We start from the raw sequence: 24,321 nt of genomic DNA, 5'->3' as shown, positions 1-24,321 counted from the left end.
TATTTGAGGGGCTGTCACAGTGAAAAGGGGGTCAACCTATTCTCCAAAGCACCTGAAGGCATAACAAGAAGTAACGGGTGGAAATTTATCAAGGAGAGAACCAACCTAGAACTAAGGAGAAATATCCTGTCAGTGAGAACAATTAATCAGTGCAGTAACTTTTCTCCAGAGCTTGTGGGTGCTCCATCACTGGAGGTTTTTAAGACGAGATCAGACAGACATTTGTCCAGAATGGTATAAAGGGTCTCCTGCTTGAGCAGAGGGTTGGGCTAGAAGACCTCCATGGTTCCTTCCAACTTTGTTATTCTGAGAGAGAGTAAACGCTTGCTCTTTTGTGGAGAACTCTATATTTGTTGATGGGCATCAGGAAATATGGTGGGAGAGCCTCAGTGTATAAGACCAATAATATATTTTAACCCCCTGTGCTCAGTCCTGAGGCCTTTTATCTGGAGCCCTGATACCTCTGGACTCTGGCTGTTGCTATTTATACCAGCTTGGTCTGCAGTATTGATTCTTTTCAGTCAGTGTTCAGACTGGTTCTAATGCTAGGACAGCATTATCCGTGTTTCTGGATTAACTGTGAAGGGCCTGGGATGAGGTGGTCCATCCATTCTGACCTTCCTGGATCTTTCAGTGGTTTTTAGTATCACTGATTTTGGTAATTTCCTGGACTAGCTCTGGTCGTTGGGAGGCATTGGTTTGCTGTAGTTCTCCTCCTCCTGTGGTAGGTTCCAGTTGGTGGACACCTTGGTCTCTTCAATTTAGGGTGTCTCAATGCTTGAGGCAGAACTGAAAAAGCTTCTTGGATAAGAAGCTAAATGTCCTCAAGGAAAAACAAGAAAGTCCAGTTGCCTTTTGAAAAAATGCTTTGAATCTTTCACTCTTCCTCTTCAACAACTACTTGATGCAGCTTGGAAGAGCTCATCTGATGGCCTGTTGTATATGTCTGCCCTCCAAAGTAGTTCAAACTTGGAAACCAAAGTCATGGAAACTACTACTTTTATTATAAGGTTATAGTAAACAAATTTTGAAATATGAACCCACTCCCCTTTATCTTCATGAGAACCAGGGAGGGTCAGGATTTGGATAGGGAGGAACCCGCTTCAATTCAACAGTATCAAAATTAAATGGTTCTGGGTTTTTGACAACCCCCCAGGTTCTGGCAAGACATCATATTTCACTCTTGCTTGTATTGCACATCTCTCAACAGAGCTGGGGGGGGGGGTCCTCCTAGACTCTGGACTCATGGTGCCTGCTCAAGATGGCAACCATGACAGATTAAACTTGTGAACCAATTGCATCCATTCCTGGAGAAGGCAGCCTTGTTTACAGTCACTCACACTGTAAGTTGATTTACTGCAATCAGCAAAATCAACTGGTTGGTTTACTACAATGTACTCTACATGAGGCTGGCCCTTGAAAACCATCCTGAAATTGCAACCGATCCAGAATGAGATTGCAGGTGCAGTTATGGCACTCTGTGATTCACTCATGTTACATAGCTGCTGTGTGAGCTGAACTGGCTTTCAGTTTCTGTTGTCATCTTTAAAGCCTTTAATGACCCACAGTCAAGTCATTTACGGACTGCATCTCCTTGAGGATATCTCCCTATTCCATTAGTAATAGCAGCAGTAGCACTTAGACTTACAGTATATACCACAGTTGGGGGGCACTGCTTTACAGCCCTCTCTAAGCAGTTTACAGAATAAGTATATTGCCTCCAACTATCTGGGTCCTCATTTTACCCACCTTGGAAGGATGGAAGGCTGAGTCAACCTTGAGCCTTGTGAGATCTGAACTGCCAAATTGCAGGCAGTCGGCAGGCAGCAAAATAGCTTGCAGTACTGCATTCTAACCACCGTGCCACCACGGCTCATTAGTCTGCTGAGTGAGCAGATTCCAGCAGATTAAATATTGCCATTTAGTGGGATCTAGGCAGTGCCCCTTGTCCTTTACAGCACCCTTCGTCCTGAGATCTGGTAAGCCTTACCCTTCTAGCTTTCCAAAAACTTTTACTTTCCCCAAGTGTTGGGATAATGTGAGACTGAAGCTAAATGGAGCAATGGATGTGTTAACACTGGGGACACCAGGAGTTTAGTATTGTGGTTTTGTTTTTCTTATTTTTTTATTGTTTTTCCCTTTGTTTGTGATCTGCCCAAGGTTATGCTGCATAAGGTGGGTGTCTGTATAAATCAAATGAGCAATCAAGGAAGCAGTTTCAACTTCTCCATTTCCTTTATTATTACCTCCTCATAGGCTGCCGGCTGCCTTTCTTTTTCTAAAAAAAATACAGTTAAGAGGGAGCAGTTGCTGAAAGAATGATGTTTTCATTCATCAGCTAGTCATCTGATCCATGAGTCAGCTGCAGCTGTAAGATCCTCCCCCTCGGACCATAAGCTCAGACATTTTGCTTAGCCAACAGGCACTCTGAAAACCAGAACAACCAGTCCAATGCCTCTTTCCAAACCTAATAATTTGCTGACTCTGCCTGATTTGTCCAGGAACAAAACAAAAGATACCAGTAGAATCTGATTAACAACACATTAGTTTAATGAATCACATATTATCTTCCTGGGCTGATAATTGCTCAGGAAGAGTCCCTTGAAAAAAGGGGTTAGAATAAACACAAATATCCATATTCACTCTGATCAACATTGTGTCATGTTGGAAAAAAAACAAATTGCACATTCTGGAAATGCTCTATTTTTTCATTGTAATTTAAATGTTTTGAGAACATTGGCAAAAATAATGTCCCTAGAAAGAACAGCAATTGATTGCTTTACATCACCACCCTCTGGCCCAGGGTATCTAGTCGCTTAGAGGAGTGATGAGTCTCGCACAGCTAATGGGGAGAAATCAGGCGGTATTGACTTGTTGAAAGTCTAGGGAGTGACTCCCAGACTAGCTTTCCAAATAGATTTTTTAAAATAATCTAATCAAGCAGTGCCTAAAGTTTATTTGTAATTGGGCAATAAAGCTTCTGTGTCACTGAGATCAATGTTTCTCAACCTTGGCATCTTTTAAGATGTCTGCAGTTCGGCTTCCAGAATTCCCCAGCCACCTATCTCAAAGTCACCAAGGTTCGGAAACATTCTCACATGGCTCAATAACCACCTTAGAAAAAACAAGAGGAATATTGTTTTTTTTATTTGGAAAGAACCAGTTGATGGAGAGATCGATAGAATCAATGCAATTACTGGAATAGTTATGGGACAGTATTAATTTTTTAGATGGTTGCTAGGAGTTAAGCCTATTCACATTCCACCTAATTAGTTAACATATGTAGATCTGTGTATTTGGATGACTAAAAGAAAGGGTGCACCTCATGGGAGCAGAACAAGCCACCCAGCGGAGGTGGGGCTTGTAGCATAGGATCACTGCATTTTTTAATGCATCAACCAATATTATCTAAGTCTGTGATGGCAAACCATCTCTGAGGGCATGCGAGCCATTGCACTTGGTAAGCTGCAGCATGCAAGAACGCACCGGCCAGTTGATTTTCGGCCTTTGAAGGGCCTCCGGAGGGCTGGGGGATGCCCTTTTTTGCCCTCCCCGTGCTTCAGAAAAACCTTTGAAGCCTGGGGAGGGCAAAAAAGGGGCCTACCAAAAATTCGGAACCAGGCCATTTCCAGCTTCCGGAAGGCCTCCGGGGGATGGGGGATGCCATTTTCTCCCTCCCCAGGCTTCAGGAAAGCCTCCAAAGCCTGGGGAGGGTGAAAAACAGGCCTACCGGAAGTTTGGAAATGGGCTGTTTCCAGCTTCCGGAGGACCTCCGGAAGGCTGGGGGAGGCCGTTTTCACCCTACCCAGGCTTCAAGAGGGTAAGGGGGTCGTACGTGCATGCGTGGGGCAGCGGAGGGGTTGTGCGTGCATGCACGGGGGGTGCACGACGGTTTGAATTATGGGTGTGGGCACATGCATTAGCGCTATCGCGCATGCATGTGCACCTTTGACACCTGAGCTAAAAAAGGTTAGCCATCACTGATCTAAGTGATGGCAACTCACCAATTATGTTATTGAGGTCATGCTTTTCAAGCTATACATGGAGTTCTTGATTTACAACAGTTCATTTGGTGACCATTCAAAGTCACAATGGCACTGAAAAAAGTGATTTATGATCGTTTTTCACATTTATGACCATTGCAGCATCTTCAGTTCCGGATGAGACTTGGTGTGGCAACCTGGGAGTCTCCTGGACTCGTGACTCCTGTTCAAAGAGCAGGTGACAGTTGTGGCTTGGAGGGACGTTGCCCAACTTCATGTTGTGCAGCAATTGCACCCTTAACTGGATCATGAGGCCCTGTGCTGGTCACTTATGCCCTTCCAACTCTGGCATCCATTTTCAAGGCAGGAAAGATGGAGATGCCAAAACCCTTCCTGTGATCTGGATGCAGTCCTCCCACTCCTACGGTTCCTGGGATATTGTAAAATGTTTATAAGCTCTTTTTATGATATTGGATCTGATTGGGGTTTTTTTTTCTAGATCCATGTGGGGAATGAAGAGTACTTTCATGTGCGAGTGTACAAAAGGCTCTCCCGTGAAAACAAGCCAATGGAGCTCACGAATTATCAGAGCAAGAAAGAAAAGCATGACGACTTGACTTATTTCTAAAGAGTCGCTTAGAAGTTCTTTTCCTTTGATACATTCCTATGGGGTGTATATACATACATCTAAACATGTAGTGTTTATTTTGCAAAAGTAAAAAAATATATCACTTTTTTTTACAAAGGTGTTACTGTTAAATCTGCACTACACGTGTCTTAATTCTATTAAAAGCAAATGATACGACATTACTTTTGCATGTAATTTGTTGTTGGAGCCCTCAGACATTGGAAGCATTCTACCCCAATTCTTCCAAAAAACAAACAATGAGCTGGCTTTGAAGAAAAAGAAAAAAGCAAGCAGTACCGGTTATGCAAGTCTGAAACCCTTTATTCTTGTATATCTGTGTAAACTTTAGCTTTGTGCCTTTTTCAGAAAAACAACTAGAAAATCTAATATTATCGGATTGGAAATTTAATGCTGACAGGATAGTCTCTTAGCCAGTATATTGGGTAGGTAAAATGGAGGTGCAGGAGAGCCTAGGGGTTGTTATCAACAGGAGGACAGTATCAAGATCATGTGAAGTGTTCGTACCACTTTATACTGCTTTGGTAAGGCCTCACTTGGAATATGGGAACTCATTTGATGTTCCCAAGGCGCATTGACATTTCAGAACCTCTAAAATATCTGGATGAACAGTTACTGCAAAAGTGAATAGAGCAACAAATGCCCAACCCTACATCTTCATGATTTATGAGACATTTTGCAATTGTGACAGCTTGAGTTTAAGATAGTACAAAGCAGTGGAGGGCAATTTTCACACATCAAGGGCCACAGCAGCAGTTAGCAGCATATGCTCCTTAGCAGTTGTATGCACACTCCTGAACTTCACGCTTCATTTTATAAACATTTATACACACCAACCCAGGGTTTGTACATGTGCCCACTCAGATAAATAAAATTGTGTTTTTGAAACCATTTGCAACTGAAGTGCAACAGACTTATCATTGAAGGTGTTGGCTTAGTTGTTTGTTGATATTGCTCTCAAAATGTAACACAATAGAAGGGCTTTAAGTAAGGGGCACTCCAAGGTCTTTTAGGGCTTCTCTGCAGCCCTGACATGGTGACTGACTCAGTCACGCAATACTGTCACTGGATTTTATTTTAAAAAAGGGGGACATGTATAGATTAACTCAGAAAAAGAGATCAATGGATAGCTTAGCAGGTCCTCAGATAAGAAGAAAAAGGAATAATCAATAACCAGCAACAAGGCCAACTCATTAAAGGATTAGGAAAGATAATGAAGAATGACCAGAAGAGAAAATTCCTACGTTATTTAAGGAAACATTGAAAGAAACAGGTTAATGTTTTTTTAAGAGAAGAATTTATATCTGAAATATACAAGATAATAGGGCAAACAAATGTTATGAGACAGATGGATATTTTGACTAAATGCAATAAGAAATTTCCTACTAGCAAGTTGCTAGCAGAATATACAACTTTGTTAAAATCAGATGAACCTAACTCAGAATCTGAGGAATTTCCTACAAATGAAATGAATAGAAGTATGTAGGTAACCTCACTTTTAATTGTCCATGGGGGCATTCAGTCCCGATAATTCTTTTCAACTCTTATCAGTAGCTTTGTTTGGAAAGTCTCCAAACTAGGTAATCTGATTAAAACCTCTTTATTACTGAGCAAAGTTCATATTGACATTATTGACACAACCATGTGACTTCATTGATAATAGCATGGAGGTTGTTAGCCAGTCTTTGCTCAGAAGGTTTTTCAGTTTTCCAATTTGGCCCATAGTCCCAGTAGTCTCCATCAACATACTAACGAGGCCCCACCAACCCTGCTTAAGGTCAGCAAGTGCTATCACCAGCTGAGGTACAATAAACACTGTACAAATGTTTGAAAACTTAATCATATACAGAAAGAGCTCCATCAAAACATCTATGTCATTAAAGTTTGGTCATTGTTGAAACCCTAAATATGCCTATCAAAGCAGTGTTTCCATGCAAAAACACTAGAAGCAATTCTCACTTTTATGTATAATTTTGAACATTTCTTAAGTCATACATATTCCTCCTGCTATATATTTTCAGGATAAATGTTGTGTAGAGCCCAGAAAAGAGGAATAACAACGAAATACATGATATGGGAAAAAGAGAAGGAAGTATAACTGAAATTAACATATACCAACACTATTCAATATATCTCCATACCTTTTGAACTTTGGAAATCATCCTAGCTCCCACCATATTAATTCATCATTTGATGCACTCCTGTTTTTGCAATTCATCAACTCTTTCAGTTGTAATTTTTTCAATCTTCCTCTTTCTTCCTCTTGACCCCTATAATCTTTCTTCATACATTTATTTTACAATTGATTCTCTATATACCATCAATTCCCCATAAAATACTTCTGTTTTATAAACTTGCTTTTGAGTACTAATGGTGTAATACTAATAGTGCAATGTACTAATCGCGTAATCCTAGATGTGATCTCAGAAACCTGAACAAATCTTTCAAAGACTCTGGCACCCTGGGGAAATACCAGAAGGCTGGAAAAGAGCTGATGTGGTTCCCATCTTCAAAAAGGGGGGGAAAAGTGGATCCAGGAAACTACAGACCAATCACCCTGACATTAATATCTGGAAAAATTCTGGAAAAGATAATCAAACAGTGCATTTGTGAGCACCTAGAAATGAACAAGGCAATTATTAGAAGCCAGTAAGGGCTGTCAAAAACAGATCATGTCAGACAAACCTTATCGGCTTCTTTGACAAAGTGGCTAAATTAGTGGATAAGGAAAATGTGTGGACAGAGTTTACTTAAGAGTGCCTCAAGGTTCTGTCTTAAGCTATTTAACATCTTCATAAATGGTTTAGATAAGGGGACAGGAGGGGAACTCATCATATTTTCAAACACCAGGTTGGGGGAAATAGTGAACACTTTAGAAGATAGTCTCAATATACAGGAGGATCCTGACAGACTTGAAAAACAGACTATCCAACAAAACGCAAATCAGTGGTGAAAAAATTAAGGTCATACATTTAGGCAAGAAAACCCAAATGCACAGGTATAAAATAGGTGGTACCTGAATCAATAATTAGTGACTGTGAGAGGGATCTAGATGTCCTAGTGGACAACCCCTTAGGTATGAGCCAGCAGTGTATTGCACCCGCCAAAAAAGCCATTCAAACAAAATGTGGAAACATGAACAGTGAAAATATAGCTGGACTGAATAGTTTAGAAAACCAAAATGAAGGAGGAGACTGGTCTAGCTATTTCCGTACTTGCAATAGCAATAGCATTGAGATTAATATACCACTTTATAGCATTATCTGGGCTATTTACAATGTAGAAGCATTATTGCACATTGCCCCCAACATTCTGGGCCCTCATTTTATCAATCTCGAAAGGATGAAAGGCTAAGTGAGCTCCTGGCTGAAGGCAGAGTTTTCCTGCAATACTGCACTTTAACCACTGAACCATCAGGGCTCCAACGATTTCTTCATAGCTAACACTGTCTTCAAACAACCAAAAGGATGCTTTTTATACACGGGCATAACCAGGTGGAGACATATAAAATTAAATATAAAAAATACAAAACTAATATCAAACAGGTAAAACCACCATCCTTGGAACTGGTTGGATGGATTCAGTTACAATGGTGACCATTGGAAGATCTGAAAGATTTCTATAATTATGAGAGTCATAGAGACTCTCATGTTGTGAACATCAATTTAATGGAACATAATCAATCCAAAACCATACTGTATATTATCTAATGTCTCTACAAGCATCCCTTAAGTGCTACTTTAAACGACAAAGGGGATATTAGACATATCAATGTGTAACCCTTTGCTAAGTATTGTATTTCTTCTCACAGTACTTTACTTTGATCATATACTACTATTATCACATTCAGAAATTAAACCTGAAATCCATATTCATGCAAAACATTCCAAAATTCAACCTTACTAATTTTATGTGTATGCTTTACTTAAATCAACAAAAAATTCTAAGGTGGCTAGAGATTGGTTCCGAGGAAGGCAGTTTTTCTGAGGACTGGGGAGGCATGGTTTTGTATGCTGCCTGGATCCCAGATGGGGCTTTGCTAACATGTGCGGCTTGGTTCCTGACGGTCTGCAGACCAATCCCGGTTTGTAGCCCGGGGGTTGGGGACCCCTGGGCTTTCACATCTCTGAAACATGCCATCACAATGTGATGCAATTACTCCAGGATTATACTATGTTGGTAATTAGAATAAAGTTTTGTTTACCCTCAATATTTCCCCCCGTCTGAAAAGGACCTACACAATTAGTAGAGTACAACGTTGTTTTATATGTAAAAATCTCCAGGTATATGAGAGTGGATAGACATAAAGTACATTTGCTGCTATATCAAAAGAGGTCAAGTATGTGACATCACATTCCATCTAAACATTTTTTTAATGTTTTTTCTTCTCATATGTCTTGTACAAATTAACAGTTGGTTTATCTTTATTAGCAAAATCACTCATTGTATAGATCCCGTGGGTATCATTTTTCAAGAGGTCCCATGCATTTTGTTCCATGTTCCTTTTCCAGTTCATTTGCATTACTGAAGACCACTTTCAGGGGATTCTTCCCCCGCGTTTGTATTATTGTGTCTTTGGGGGCTTATAATGAGCTCTGCAGCGTTCATTAAATATCTAAAATAGCAAAACAGAAAGTTGTTTGATACAAATATGAATGGATCCAAATATCTAAAAAGTTAATTAGCTGAAAAGCAGTAATCAGAACCAAATGCATGTGCTCAGAAAAACAAAAAAAGGTGATATGTACTTGTCCAGGTTTGTAGCTTTCAGAATAAAAGGGGATAAATAACTGGCTGAAATATTTCCACACATGGCAGACGGAGGCTTTTTTATGGCAGAACCGTTCCCAAGTTCTGATGGCATCACCCTTGTAGTCACATGACAGCAATCACATGATCTTTATAGCCAGTTGCAGTTCTGTGGTCATGTGACAGGATTTGCAACTTTTTTTTTTTTTTTGCCAGAAATCAACCTTTTCAGCTGGTTGCTGGCAAGAAATGCCCATAGGAATGCATTGACTTGCTTAATTAATGTAGTGCTTGCTTAACAATTGCAGTGTTCACTTAATGACTGCTGCAAAAAGGGTTGTAAAATCAGATTGGTCACATGGGTGTCTTGAGTTATGATTTATGATGGAGATCCTGGGCTGCATTACAATTGAAGACTACTTACATGCATTAGTTTGGATGTAAGATATTTCTACTTGATTTTCATATTTGGATTTAACTTGTACTATAGTTCTCTTCCTAGCTTTCTTCCCCCATCAATCAGAGCCTTAATATGGTATGACAAAAATTCACAATTAGGACTGCTCCTTACCTTCCAGCTTCTGTCATTTACCACTTCTTCGACATTTAACTCTGATTGCATTAATTTCAACTACGAGAGAGAAGAAGAGAGGCTTTAGAGATTTAGCATAACAGTTGGGATTGACCATGAGCATACAGATTGTACAAAAATAAATCTGGATAACAATATTAAAATATACTTAAAACAGATTAAAATAGAACATTTAATCAAATTTTCTCACCATTCACTAAATAAATCTTCCTATGAAAAATTGGAATTTCATTGTAGAATATTGGGGAATTAAGTATTAGAAGTGGTAAGCATTTTATAGACATTTAGAAGAGAACAAAGCTAAAGCTAAAATTCATATTGGTGAGAAATTAGAAAATCTTTTTTTCACCCCAGCTGGAAAATTGCAAAAACAGAGAATATACTTTTGAATGGGTTATTGCAATGCAGTGAAATCTTGATTTACCAAACTTTAATGCAACATTTTATGTGCAAGCAGACTTAATTTTGCCATGATTTGCAATATATGCATAATGATGTCATCAAGCATATGATGCAAATTACATCATTTAAATCCATTTATTTCAGTGGCATAATGATGCAATAATACAAATAACTAGATTACCTGGGTGATGTTGTCATATAGATGCTGTAAATCCTCACAATGACAAATTCTTTATTCAACATATGTTTCTGAATAATGAACCCCTCCCTCCTAATTAACTGTTAAAAAAACCCCAAAGGTTTTTTTAGTAATAATTGCAGTTAATTTTAAATGAGTGAGTTGAGACCAGAATGTCAGACCTATTACATGGACAGAAATATAGCAATGTATATTAAATCCCATTATTTCACATTTGCCTTATAAACATTTGCAGATGTCTGAAATTACATTCATATGGCAAGTATCCTAGATAGTAGAGCCTTATTTCTATGCCCTCTTTGGAACCCTTTAGGAAGAAACTGTGGGTTCAAACTAACTATTGGAGTTGCAGTGCTCAAAGTATGTTAGTCACCTTGCCCTGTACTGCTCTCTTCTGGACAAAATCTGATTTTACATTTTTTTCTGTTTCAGGAAACCTTTTTTCTTTTGTCAATACTCAGATAGTTTAACAATAAATAACACACCAAATATTTGGGAAGAAGCTGAAATGGATACAGTACATTTTAAGATCACAAAAATGTAAAATATTGATAGAACATGGGATCTCCAATCTTTACTATCATTACAGAGGAGTCTGAACCAATCACCTGTTTTTCTATATCTAAATAAGCATCCCAAGGACTGCTTAGAAATTTCGATTTATAAAATGATTTATAGGTTAAAGTTTCATGTTTCTTTCCTTTCAAATTGTATTTGACTTCAGCTAGCAAACATTAATAGTTTAATATTAATTTAAATTAATCAATAGAACATCTGTTTGTACACGTTTTCATAAACAAGACATAATTATGTGTGTTTAACAAGACACGAATACCTGGGTTTCCCGGAAATAAGGCCCAGTCTTATATTTTTGGGACTACAAAATAAGCACTAGGGCAGCGATGGCAAACCTTTTTTGGCTCGCGTGCCACAAGTGGGGGGAGTGCGGGGGGGTCGTGTGCGGGCATGCCGCACCCATAATGCAACGCGCAATCCCCCAGTGCGCATGCACGCACAACCCCCCCCCCCATTTTTACATGCTTTTTTCGCCCTCCCCAGGCTCCAGAGGCTTTATAGGCCTTTGGAACGCTTAAAACCATCCTCCGAGCAAACCGGAAGTGACTTCCGGGTTGCTCAGAGGGTCGTTTTAAGCGTTCCGAAGGCTTCAGGGACCGTCCGGAGGCTTCCCTGATGCCTTCGGAGCGCTTAAAACGACCCTCCGAGCAACCCGGAAGTCACTTCCGGTTTGCTGGGAGGGTGGTTTTAAGCGTTCCGAAGGTTTCAGGGAAGCCTCCGGACGGTCCCTGAAGCCTCCAGGGGGGGGGGGAGGCTCTTTTCGCCCTCCCCAGGCTCCTATAAAGCCTCTGGAGCCTGGGGAAGGCAAAAAATAGCTTTCAAAAAGGTGAACTGAGCTGGCCAGTGCGTGCATGCGCGCTGGCCAGCTGACAGGGCAGCGCCTCGCATGCCCTGACAAATGGCTCCGCATGCCACTTGTGGCACGCGTGCGATAGGTTTGTCATCACGGCACTAGGGCTTATTTTCGGGGATGTCTTAATTTTTTCTTTCCATGTACGGGAGGCCCAGTTCTGCTTCTTCATGGCCTCAACAGAGGAAGCAAGCCAAGACATGGTGGGACAGAGTGGGCGGGTGGGCTTGGAGGCTCATCTTCATGTATCTCGATTTTCCCGCATCCCACATGGCATGTAAGGATCACCTGCCTTCCCCCCTGTACGTCTGCTGCCAATGCCACCGTGTGAAGATGAATCTCCCGTGGCTGCCTGCCTGCTCCAGCCCACCAACTCTTGGCTTACCCATGTCCCATGCGATGCGTCTGGATTGTGTGCCTCCCCCACCCCACCTCTGCCTACTGCTTGGACATATAATCAACTCACCTGCACTGTGCAGCCTGTGGCTGCTGCCAGACATTGTCGGTCCCTGCGCCCTCACTGCCTCTGGTGCTGGCCACGCTCCGCACTAATGACAACCTTAACTAGGGCTTATATTTGAACTAGGGCTTATATTAGGAGCATGCTGTAAAATCAGGCTAGGGCTTATTTTGGGGGGTACGTCTTATTTTAGTACATATAAGAGTACATACATATAATAATATAAAACTTCATCTATGTGTGGGTATTTGTGTCTGTGCATATATACATTTTGTTTAGTACGTGAGAAAATTATATTGATGGCAGATTACTTATTTTTGTCTTTCTTTGTGTGTGTATGCCTTCAAGACAATCCTGCAACTACTTGGACCAGTTGCTGCAGTTTACCTAATAACATTTTTGGAAACAGTTTGCCCTAGCCTGTTTCCTATGGCTGAGAGAGGGTGATTGGCTTTGTACCTAAGATAGGGCTAGAACTCTGGGTCATTTTTTTCCCTGAGTAATCCTGTTGTATTATCAAGCTGATCTTGGCTGAGCAGGATCAGGCTTGCTTAGTACTTAGAATGAACCCCCAGGGCTCAAGCAAAACTGGGAAGTTGAACTAATTTCCTGAAATATGACAAGGCAGGTCCATGCTGTGGCTGAGAAAACTGCAGATATGCTCAAGAAGGTGCCAGGTGCCAGGAGTTGAGCTTCACCTGAAGAAGGTATTGCCTTATCTAATAATACAATCTGCAACAGCCAGTTTGTCAATTCATGATTTCTATTTCTATCTTTTCTGAATGATGAAGCATGGGCATAAAAGAATATCTAATGACAGATATATTTGTTAGAGAGAACTGGTCCTTTTACAGCATTAGGAGGAGCATTATAATGTCAAACCACAGATAACAATTTTTTGTAATTTTACATGTTTTACTTTTCTGTGCCACATCAATATCAATCATATTTTATATAATAGAACTTAAAGCAACCAAATTCTGCGACTTACTTTTGTCTGCTCTTTCCTGAGTTGTTTTAGTAGTGTTATGTCATCTGGAGATTTCTTCCTCTCTTCCTGCAGAAGTTTTACTACATTAGAAGTTTGGGCAATACAGCTTTTGATTATTCTCTCCCTACTTTCATGAGCTTCTTTCAACTAAATAGACAGTAAATATAAACAAAGAAAACCAGATGAGCAAGCAAGCCAATAATGAGTTAAATGTTAAGAAAATAAAAGCAGAAATTGAGGAGGTTTTCATAAAATTACCACTTTCCAAGCATATATAATGGACACAGCACAAAAGCTTATTATTCTTATCACTTTTTGTTTTCAGAGCTTACCCAGATACTGTAGCTATTAAATAAGTGCTTAGCAGAAAAATCCTTGCCACTTAAAAATACAGAAATTAGCAACCACTTACATTCACTTTCTTTTTCAAAAAAAAGGGGGGGGGAAGTCACAATACATCATGTGACAACGTGACCTTGTGAGTTTGACACCCCTGCAATAGGCCATGGATCCTTTTCCAGAATTCAAGAATTGCAAAGTGGCATGTATAAACAGCATGTATTACATTCCACCAAAGTAAACTTGCATCAACATGTTTATGGCAAAGCTTTGGTAATCTGGAGAATCAGGTGATAGAATAGTGGTCACTGATTATAAAAGCAACATGGTTGAACTACAATAAAGCATATAAAATTCCATAGATATAAAAGTACAAAATTCAAGAACTTCAACTCCATTTTAACAAAATAAAATTAGTCAGAAAACGTAAGTATATAATTGATCATATTTGGAGAAATATCAAGATTAAATAATATAAAGAAAAAGGATATAATGGATACATGGACATTTTTTGTTTAAATTTCTATTAGAATGTTTATGACTCTGGTATTGTGCCAGTCTCTCTTAATGGAGCTTATATCGATATACTGTACTTAAAATAAAGTCAACATGATGCCCATTTTCCTGTTTAGCAGGATGCTTCTGCCTTCTTAGTTGCTGCCCAATCCAGGGAAAAGAAAAGCAGTTATAAAGGGTTGCAAAAAGTTGGTAGATTTGTACTCCCACAACTTTCAAAACACCTTTTTGTAACTAAATCAGAATCGCCTGATTGTAGATCTATTCATTGATAAATGTTGGTGCTAAAATATATTGTTTTCAATGTTTATAATATTCAGTTGTAATCTGTATTGGCAGCTGGCAGTCTACAACAATAAAACAATACAATATAAAGATAAAACAATACATTAACTTCCTCGTGCTCCCCAAATACTCTCTGGAAAAGCTACTTTTCCTGCTTACAGAGGGCAATTGGGTTATGTGCCGATTTGATCTCAGGAGTTACTCCATAACATTGGGTTTGCAAAAAAAAAAAAAGATGTTTGTGAGCCTGTGCCGCCTTTAATGTTTTAGTAATGGAAAACTGTTAATGGATTTTGTTGGGAGCATGTACCACAATGCAGATTCTTGTTGGAGGAGGAGGCCCCAAAGTTATTTAGGAGCCAAGACATCTAAGGTGTTAAGATAGCACTTGTATTCAGTTGCTCGATGGGCAACTAATGTATTCAGAACCTGATGGGCTCACAGCACAGACATTATGTTTTTTCTTTTTCTTCTTTTTTTCTTTTTCTTTCTTTTTTCATTTCTGTTATAATTTTGCACCAGTGAGGTTAAAACCAATTTTGTTGTATTTAAGTACAATGACAATAAAGATTATACTTATACTTATGTGATGACTGCAAGCTCCCTATTTTGCACAAATTTCAGCTTTCGGTAGTCTTCAAAGCAGCCTTTTATATGACATTGAAGAGCAATATGTGCATGAATGGGCCTCTCTGGTCATGACTTCCACCTGTCTAATCTAGTTGTGGCGAGGTATCCAGGAGAACCCCCAATCGCATAATTGCTCCTTCAAGAAGTGGAACACCCCCATCCAGAGTTATAAATGGAGCTGGCAAAGAATCTCCCAAACAAACATCAACTCCATTTTGTTTGGGTTCAGCTTCAGTCCATTTTGTCCCAACCAAACTCTAACAGCTTCAGCTACCAGATGAATATTTCCTTTGGCCTGACCTAAGTAATGATGTAAAATAAATAGCATGTTGGTGCCACCCCAATTATCTGAGATTGTTGCAGATTGACTTGCAAACACATTAGAAAGCTTGATATATTCAGGCTAATTTGTCACAGATAGGGAGTTGGCAGTCTCTCAGACTAACTTACTTCAATAGGATTGTTACTGTTGTAAAGTGGCCTATTTATCTGATGGCAAGACATTAACAAATAACATCAGGTTGGTGGATAAAGCCTACTCACAATGCCTATTTGCTGATTTCTTTTATGTTATGAATATTTCATTTACTATTAGATTTATACCTTGGCTTCTACTAACAGTATGCATAGCACTGTTGTTGGTTTTTACTTGTTACTTTTTATTGTGGCTGGACCATTCCCTGGTGGCAAGTCCACCATAAATATTGGTTTTGTTTGCTTTGTATATTTTTACAATGAAATAATTTTCTTCAGGAATTTTTAAAATGAATCATGAGTCTTTTTGATTTCCAAGTAGACGTATGAGGGGCAAAATAATTTTGGCTAAGTCTTTTCTGTTGGAAAACATAACAACCTGTCTTCTCTTTTATGGTTTAATTTGGGGCACGAAACCATTTCCATATTGGCCTGTGCCATATGGAAAACCAGATTAGGTCTACTACATGTACTGATAAACTTGAGCCTTAGGCACCAAAATCAATACAATTAATTGGTGCTTTTTAAAGTGCTTTCTGGCTCTAATATTAATTGATCTAAATTTGAGCTGAGGCCTGTGGAGCTACAAAATTGTCAAAGCCATTTTTCTCTGGACACTTTCCATATCTGTGCAAAAGTAATACTTTATTTGAGGCTGAAAAGAAAAAAAGCAATAATTGCTATTTGTAGTGCATGTGCCAATTTATATAAAAATTAGTATGGGGTTGGAGTAGTAGTTAAAATGCAAAAATAGAATTGGGGAGATTCAGGTCTCCCTCAGAGATGAGAGCCAATGAGTGACTTTGAGCCAGTCATTTTCACTTGGCCCTAGCCTGGGAAATAAATAATATCAAGCCACACTGGTTCAATGTGGTGGATTTAGGAGGTCTTATTACTTTTGAGGTGCAGGAGGCAGCGAGCGTGGTCACATCATGGCTGTTGCTGTGTTGCAAAGTTTTTAGGGAGGGCTTATTTTAGCGCATGCGCTCCAAAGCCCGATTGGGCTTATTATCCGGGGATTTTCAGGGAAACAGGGTAAATTTCTTAGTGTCAAATACACTTAACATTAGCAACTTAATTATACAACACAATATGACTAACTTTATAAGACCTATTTTGATTAAAATAAGACAAAAAGAAGTATAGTTATCTTTATATATTTTTGGATATAAATGTACTTAAATAATTAAAAGCATGATACAAATTAAATTGGCAGAGTTAAAAAAGACATACAAACAAGAGGAAGTTTGGAAGGAGTAGCATTGCCACAGATTCTATGGCTATAAGGTACTATGGAGGAGAAAGAAGTACAATGATCTGTATCTCCCTTTTGAGTTAAGTATTTTTTATTGTATATGACACAAGCAGGAAAATTGGTGACAAGAACAATGAAGGAACAATATATGATTTAAAAGGCCAGCAGATATGAACTGCAAGAAACAGCTAGATGGCAGCAAAGAACTATAGAAAACTCTTAACCTTTGCTGTCATCTAGTGGTCACCTAGATGCTGGCGCTCCCAGATCTATAGAACTATAAGATGCCAATGTGGCCATGAACACCTGGTAAAAACAAAATCAGGTTTCAAAAGAAAAAAAGTTAAATGAAGAGGAAGAACAAATATATTTACCGAATGATGAAGTTCTTCACAAGTTTGCCTAGCATCAACTTTTCCTGCGAAAGAAGCTGTTGGAACGGTAGTATTTAATTCATGGACTATCCTGTCATCAATTGTTCTTGTTACCCTGAGCAATTCCTGGGTGGGAGGGGGTAGGGGAGGAAAAACTTAGACTTAATGTTGCAAAATTTAAATTAAAAAAAGAAACAGTATGTTAGCAACCAGATCAAGTAGTGTATTTTTGAGCCACATATTTAAAATTCCTAGGAACTTGCAGAGTACTTTACATGTTGATTGTGCCAGATTACTATAATAGATCATAAGATTGAAAGGGATTCTAGAAGTCTTCTAGTCCAAACTTTGCCCAGGACAGGAATCCCCTGATCAAAAGCCATGGTCAACAAAAATGACTGTCCAAATTTGAAAATTTTGTGATGCTTTTTAGTGGAGAAGTCATTTGATTCCTTCTATGAAAAGAATAGCAAGTCAAGTTGTGGGAGTATGTTTTAATGCCTACAATAATTTCGTTTCTTAAAAGTATATTTGACCTGGAATTCAACAAACTGGAATACATCTTGTTCCATGCCTTTGTCCATAATACAACAAAGATGCTGAGGAATTGGGGGGGAAATCCACAGACAAGTGACAAAGATGGTAAGGGGCTTGTGGCTAAATTCTGTGAAGAATGGTTAAAGAAATTGAGCACATTTAGCTTAAAGAGAAGTGGAGACACAATAGCAGTCTTCCAACTGAAGGACTATCTCCTGGAGTAATGGGTGCACCATCACCAGAGATTTTCAAACAAGACAGCAATTTTTCTGGGACGGTCCGAGGATTCGTCCCCTGAGTTGGGACTTGCACTAAAAGACTTCCAAGATCCATTCCAATCCTACAATTCTATGATTGTATTTACAAAGTACATTTCTCAGATTAAGCTAGCAATGACTTACTCATTCAGTTTTAGAAGTTTGTATAATACATTGAATCATAAACTATCTACATTGGCTGTTTACCTAACACAATGGGGTAAATTAATTGGCTAGCTTGTGGTTCGGGATGTTGTGAGGACATGCTTTCTCACAAATAAATCTGATTGAACATGGACATATTATGGAGAAACAGAGATGAATGTCATTAGAGCCCAATCTGCATCCATCTATATCCTCTGCTTGTTGATGCCTTCTCTTTCTACCATCTTATGCTGCTGATCTTTTTCTATTTATGATGCTTCCTCCCCCTACCTCTCCAATTCAGGGACATCCCATTCTCCATATGTGCTCTAACATTCAAGAACTAACATTTTCCGAAAGGGAGGGAAATAAGTTAAAATCCATGAGCAATCACTTATATTGTCCATCCAACCAAACCTGAAGCAGAAATTCAATGACAGTAAGCTAGCTCTTGTTGAAGCTGCTGTCTTCCTAACGTAGCTCTCACCAAGTAGGAGTGAATTCCCCACCCTTATGTTACCTTTGTTGAACATGGGAATACTCTCATACAACTTACTCTTTTACTCGTTTATTGAATTTACAGTAAATCATCACCCTGATTTGTTTACAATAATTTCAAAATACAATAAAATAACCACAATAAATGAAACTTAAGATAAAGTTAAATTAAAATTGTAAAGACAATCCTGACAATGTCACAATTCACTTCAAAGCCTTCTGAAATAAATTGATTTTAATTAGCGTTTGGAAGTCTATATTATCAATTAAGCTATTTTTACTTCCAGGAGAAACCATTCAAAACCATCCCAGAGATTTATTTTTTTTTGAGCCTCCGCCTCCCTCTTTAGCAGCAGTTTCTTCCAGGGGAAATATTTTAGGAGGGATGAATCTGGTTGAAAAGGATATACCGTATTTATTCGAGTATAACGCGCAAAATTTTGTACCAAAAAAAGGAATCAAAGTTTGGGTGCGCGTTATAAACGAGGGCTGGGGTGGGGTGGCAGTGGCGGCCGGTCCATTGAGGGCGCAGGCGAATTGTAAATTGTAAATTTCCGGACTGCAGCCTCGATCCCGGCCTCAGGCGGCGCCGTGCCGTGCTCAATAGTCGCAACTCAGCTGCCTGCCGCCATTCCCCTCCTTTGTCTCTCAGCCGGGGCGGCCCGCCGCCGAGTTGCGACTATTGCCGCCGCTGCTGCCGCCGTTCACAGGACCCGCCTCTCACCCTCTTCCTCCAGTCGGCAGGAGGAAGAGGGTGAGAGGCGGGTCCTGTGAACGGCGGCAGCAGCGGCGGCAATAGTCATGGCCGCACGTGTTCAACAACGTTTTTTTGTCAATTACAATGCTTGGTGTGAAACAAAATTTTATACCGATTTTTAATCGAAAATTAGGGGGTGCGCGTTATACACGTGTGCGCGTTATACTTGAATAAATACGGGTAGATAATTATCTCCAAGATAAATTGAAGATGAATCAACAACTCCTAGTTGACATTTGGTTGGAGAATGGGTGACAGTTATCAAACAGTTGCTTCCAGAGATGACCTTTTAAGGAAGGGCATATTACCTCTTTCATGGTTCCATCTTTCCCCAAAGGAGCCAGAAGAGAAACCCAAAAGTGATAGGGGCCATGCTATAAAATTTGTCTTAGAGTACACCTATCAAAAGGAGTCCTAGGAGAACTGTATTGGTCACTACCATTAATTTTGAGATACAAGATCAAGGAGTCTGGAGAAGGATCCAACTAAGCAGCAGCAGGATCACCAGGATGACACACAGCTTCTCTTTGTCAGACACTATAATGCTGTGCTTCCCAAACTTTTCCCTTCATTATCCAAAAACCACTTATCAGAAAGTCCTTTTTACCCAATGTAGATGAAACACTGAGTCAATATAAACATCCCTGTTGTGATTGGGCTTATTTGTCATTATCCAAGAAAAACCACTTTTATCCAACCCAAGTTTGGGATGCACTGGTAAAATATCTAGGCATTCACATCCTATTACCACAGAAGTGAGTCTCTGGCTGCAAATAAAATCAGTGCCACCTCTCCTGGATTTATGGAGATTGCTTTTTTATATGGCTGTGCCCATATTCATTTTTTTAATTGATTCTTTTAAAAACTGTAAGCTGACATTTTGAGTCAGTTGCCTTGAAATTCAAGAAACAAATAAAAACCTAGAAGAGAAATTCTCCAAAAAGGTGATATCTCATCCAGTCAATTTTGATAATACAAATCAGGAATAGGAAAAGTAATTACCATGCACCTATACAAATAGCACTCCTGAAGGAATGCATTACTTTGCTACTGCCACTAGGGTGCTTTCACCCATGATGGGCTGTCCCTTGTCCAACTGGTGAAAACAATCAAACGCTAAAGGGTCTCAAAGCATCTTACAACTGGTTCTGGGATCAATTCTGAATTTGCAATTAATGCAGTATTTTATCATTGCAGTAACTGTAAACCCAACTGTGGCTTAACTGCTTCTTCTGCTATACAATTAATTTTTAGACTACAAAATAAAGTAATAGAACCTAGTCATTCTGGTTTCAACTATCATAATTCCCATCTTTGTCCTTACTAGCCGTTTTATCCAGAGGTGGATTTCTGCCAGTTCGTCCCAAATCGGGCAAACTGGTAGTGGTGGCGGGAGGCTCTGCCCATCAGCCCGGACGCTTCTCCACATGTACAGAAGCTTCTACGCTTGCGCAGAAGAGTTGCACAAGCACACACGAGCGAACCGGTAGTAAAATAAATTGAAACCCACCACTGCTTTTATCCCATTACCTTCAACTGATAGACCTTGTTTAGTGGATGTTCACAGTTACAATAGTGGCAAAAAAGTTTACAATTGATCCCCACATTTACAACCTGTAAAATAAGTTTGTAAGTACATTCATGTTTTTATTTAGTATTCACTTCCCTTAACAACTGAGTTGCTGGCTCCATTTATGGTTGCTAAATAAATATTACCTGTATTTACTTCTAAGGATAATGATTTCAGTCCCATGCCCACTTTGATCTAAAGAGGCCAACATTCCACTTCTTGTCCTAATATTTCTGGCTATTCTGCTATTCCAAGCAACAGCAGTTACAAACAAATGCAATGACATGTTGACCTCCAGCAATGATGTCGGTGTTGTTGTATTTTGAAGCAGCATCTGAATGCTTTGTACTAAAGAAAAGGATATCTGCTGCCAGGATAAGTCACTTTCCTCATGCTGTTATTCTACCTCAAGAGACCACCATTCCTGCTTTTCATTCTGGGGAAGCTATTCTAACCCTAAACCTAACCTCCTATGTTCAAGAGTAACAATCTGAGTCCTGTCTCTTCTGGGCAAGTATTCCATGTTTCACAACTATAATAAGAGGCTGCAGTTCTAACTGCAAAAGCCCAAACATAGAGTTTCTTTTGTACATTTTTCTCCCTTTCAAAATGATTAAAATAACAGAATGAAAAGAACAAGATTATATTTTCTATCCCTTTGCAATATTTTAAAAACACATTGAAGGCAGCATAAGAATCACAGAAATTAATGTAACAGAAGAAGAAATGTGTAAATTAACTTTTTCCCTGTTTGCCCAGTCTCTCAGCTCCCACCTCCTATTTATCTGCCATTTGACCCTTGTCTTTTCGCGGGACAAAGGAAGACTCTGATTGACATTCAGCTTTTTAATAGGGATCCCCAAGGTCCTCCGGAGAGGCAAACCATGCACCCTCTCATCTCTCCCTTCCTGGATTGCAGTAATGCCCATCTATTTGAGAGAAAACTCCAAGGAAGAGCGTTTCTAAAACCTCGAACACACTACTACAACCAGGCAGGCATCCCCTCCAAGCACGTGCACGGCTGTCGGGTGTGCTGGGCAAAGGAAACATTTTACAGCATCCAGGAACCCGGCTCTCCTTCAAGCCCCCCAAAACGAGCCTTCTGTTCTCCTCTCCACGGGTGGAGAATCTCTCGAAGTCTGCTCCACGTTGCTGTCCACGCCCGCCCCGCTCCTCCTCTACGGCGCGAGCAAAGGTACTCCGGAGGGCGAGGAGGCGCAGCAGGCTCCAAGATCTGGAGGCGAATCAGCACGTGCCAGCCGACCGCTGGGAGGGAAACGTCCCGGGCGCCTCCCCGCCGGCCTCCACCAGCCTCACTTTCGTCTCCGTACCTGAAACTCAGCGAAGTCCTCGCAATTTAGAGTCGAGCCGGGCGCTGCCATGTTGGAAGGTCTCAACGCAGCCAATTGGAAGGCGTGACGGAGGCAGGCCCGCCCCCTCCTGCTCCTTCGCCGCGCCAAGAGCACGCTTCCGCGGGATCCCGAGCCGGGCCGGAAGTCGCGGGGCGTCTGTTGCGCTGCGCCTTTGCCCGTTCCTGGTGCGGATGGCCGAGGTCGTCGAGGTGCAGGTGGTTAGAGATCTTGAACTGGTCACGTAGTGCTTGAGACCGATTTTAAAACGCAACAGCAGCCGCGTTTGGAGGTGAAAACCAACCACCTGCAGCCGTTCTTTTTCTCGGGGCAGCTTTCTTGGGATGCAAAGTTTTTTTTCAAGGTTCTTGTTTAGGCCGGTATAGGAAGTTATCACCCAGCCCTCTCCCAGAAAAATGAAATATCCTAGGAAATATTGAAAAGGCAGAATATTATATTTTCCTGGATGTGAAAAAGGGAGAAACACATTTTAAACACAAAGTAAATTCCTGCAGCTTCCTGCCCATCCCCACTTTGTCAATGGGCCATTAAGAAGGCCAAGTTAGTCCACTTTACATAATAAAGAGTTCTCCTCTTCAGCGCCAGATTGATGGGATTAAGACAGGATAATATTGCCTTTTACTCAACTGACCACATGGCATCTGAGAATTCAACCAAACCTGGATTCAAAACTCAGCCTAGACTAGAGGGTTGCCTTGCACAGGCCCATGGGAGTCTCACAACCAATCAGAATACATTTCTTACACAGGAACAGGAAACAGATAGGTGGGGCAGAACAGATTATAAAAAGCCCTGCAAGCCCTTCTTGAGTCTCTGCTCTTCCCTTCTTTTTTTCTCCATCAACATTGAAGCATGTGATCACCTTTTCTGTTCAGGACTCAAGCCATGTGGTCCTGCCCACCATTAAAACCATCCTTCCAAGCAGCCTCCATGTCTCCAGTGTCTTTTTCCCCACTTGGAGCCGAACCCAGAAGGACATTTCTTCCAACACCGGTTAGGAAAAATAGTTCATTTAGTACAGGCAGCCAATCTTGAAGCCATGTGTGAACCAGGGCTCGCCACAAAGGAGACTGAAGAGAGGTTGAAAATACACTATTCCAAACGGCTACAGGGAATGGACTTTTAGAGATAATTTTTATTTAAAAGAAACCTTGTCAGAAGTTAAACTTCTCCTTAAAAGCTGTTGTAAAATGGAATTACTGTAGTTGGGCACTGGGCATAGCTCCAAAGACTTTGGTACTATAGATTTCAGATATTATCTCAAATCATTCTTAGGAATTCAATTTCATTTTGTTTAAGTTAATAGTGGGGCAATAGACAGTAAAATAGAACAACCCAGGAAAGAAGAAAAAGTCAACTCAGGATGGCAGAAGGCAGTTTAAAATTGCTCAGCTAAAAAGCTAGTTGGCCAGATAAAAGAAAAAGAATATTTGGAGATGTATACTCCTGCCCTCTGGATTCTAGTAGAGATAGTGCTAAAGGCTCAGTGATGGGGAAGGGTTTGAGTGGAGGAAAGGAAGTCAGGAGGGAAAAGGAAGCAAAAAGCTAAGACAGGAGGGGATTGAATGACAGATTTGGAGGAGGCAAGGCAGAGGGGGAAAGAAGAAAGGAAGAGTATTTGGACCAGGTGAGGTGAAGATCCCTGCTAGGCAAGCAGAAAGGCTGCTTGTGCACTTTGGGAAGGGAATCCAGGAAAAGCTTTTGGTCCTTTAACCAAGGTAGAGCGTGAGCAGCTGCCAGTTTCCCCAGTCAGGAGACTGCAAAGTGGATGGAGTCAGTTTGGTCTAGTCTAGGCACCAGGCTAGAAAACAAGAGACCAAGAGTTCAAGTCCTGCCTTAACCATGGAAGCCAGCTTGAGTGACTTTG

General features: G+C 40.3%; 1 protein-coding gene across 1 annotated transcript; it reads right to left on the bottom strand.

The window, feature by feature from the left end:
* Nucleotides 1-8,983: 8,983 nt before the first annotated feature.
* On the bottom strand, nt 8,984-22,566 carry MIX23 (mitochondrial matrix import factor 23). The gene is made up of 5 exons (XM_081940523.1): nt 22,416-22,566; nt 17,322-17,447; nt 13,449-13,595; nt 9,950-10,009; nt 8,984-9,244 (listed from the first exon to the last, which is right to left on the bottom strand). The coding sequence occupies exons 1-5, from the start codon at nt 22,464-22,466 to the stop codon at nt 9,194-9,196; spliced, it is 435 nt and encodes a 144-aa protein (XP_081796649.1). The 5' UTR covers nt 22,467-22,566; the 3' UTR covers nt 8,984-9,193.
* Nucleotides 22,567-24,321: the final 1,755 nt, after the last annotated feature.

This window comes from Natrix helvetica (genome assembly GCF_964273705.1).
Source record: "Natrix helvetica genome assembly, chromosome: 2".
Taxonomy (NCBI): domain Eukaryota; kingdom Metazoa; phylum Chordata; class Lepidosauria; order Squamata; family Natricidae; genus Natrix; species Natrix helvetica.
Note: the sequence above shows the minus strand (reverse complement) of the source record. Positions and strands in the feature narration are given on the sequence as shown.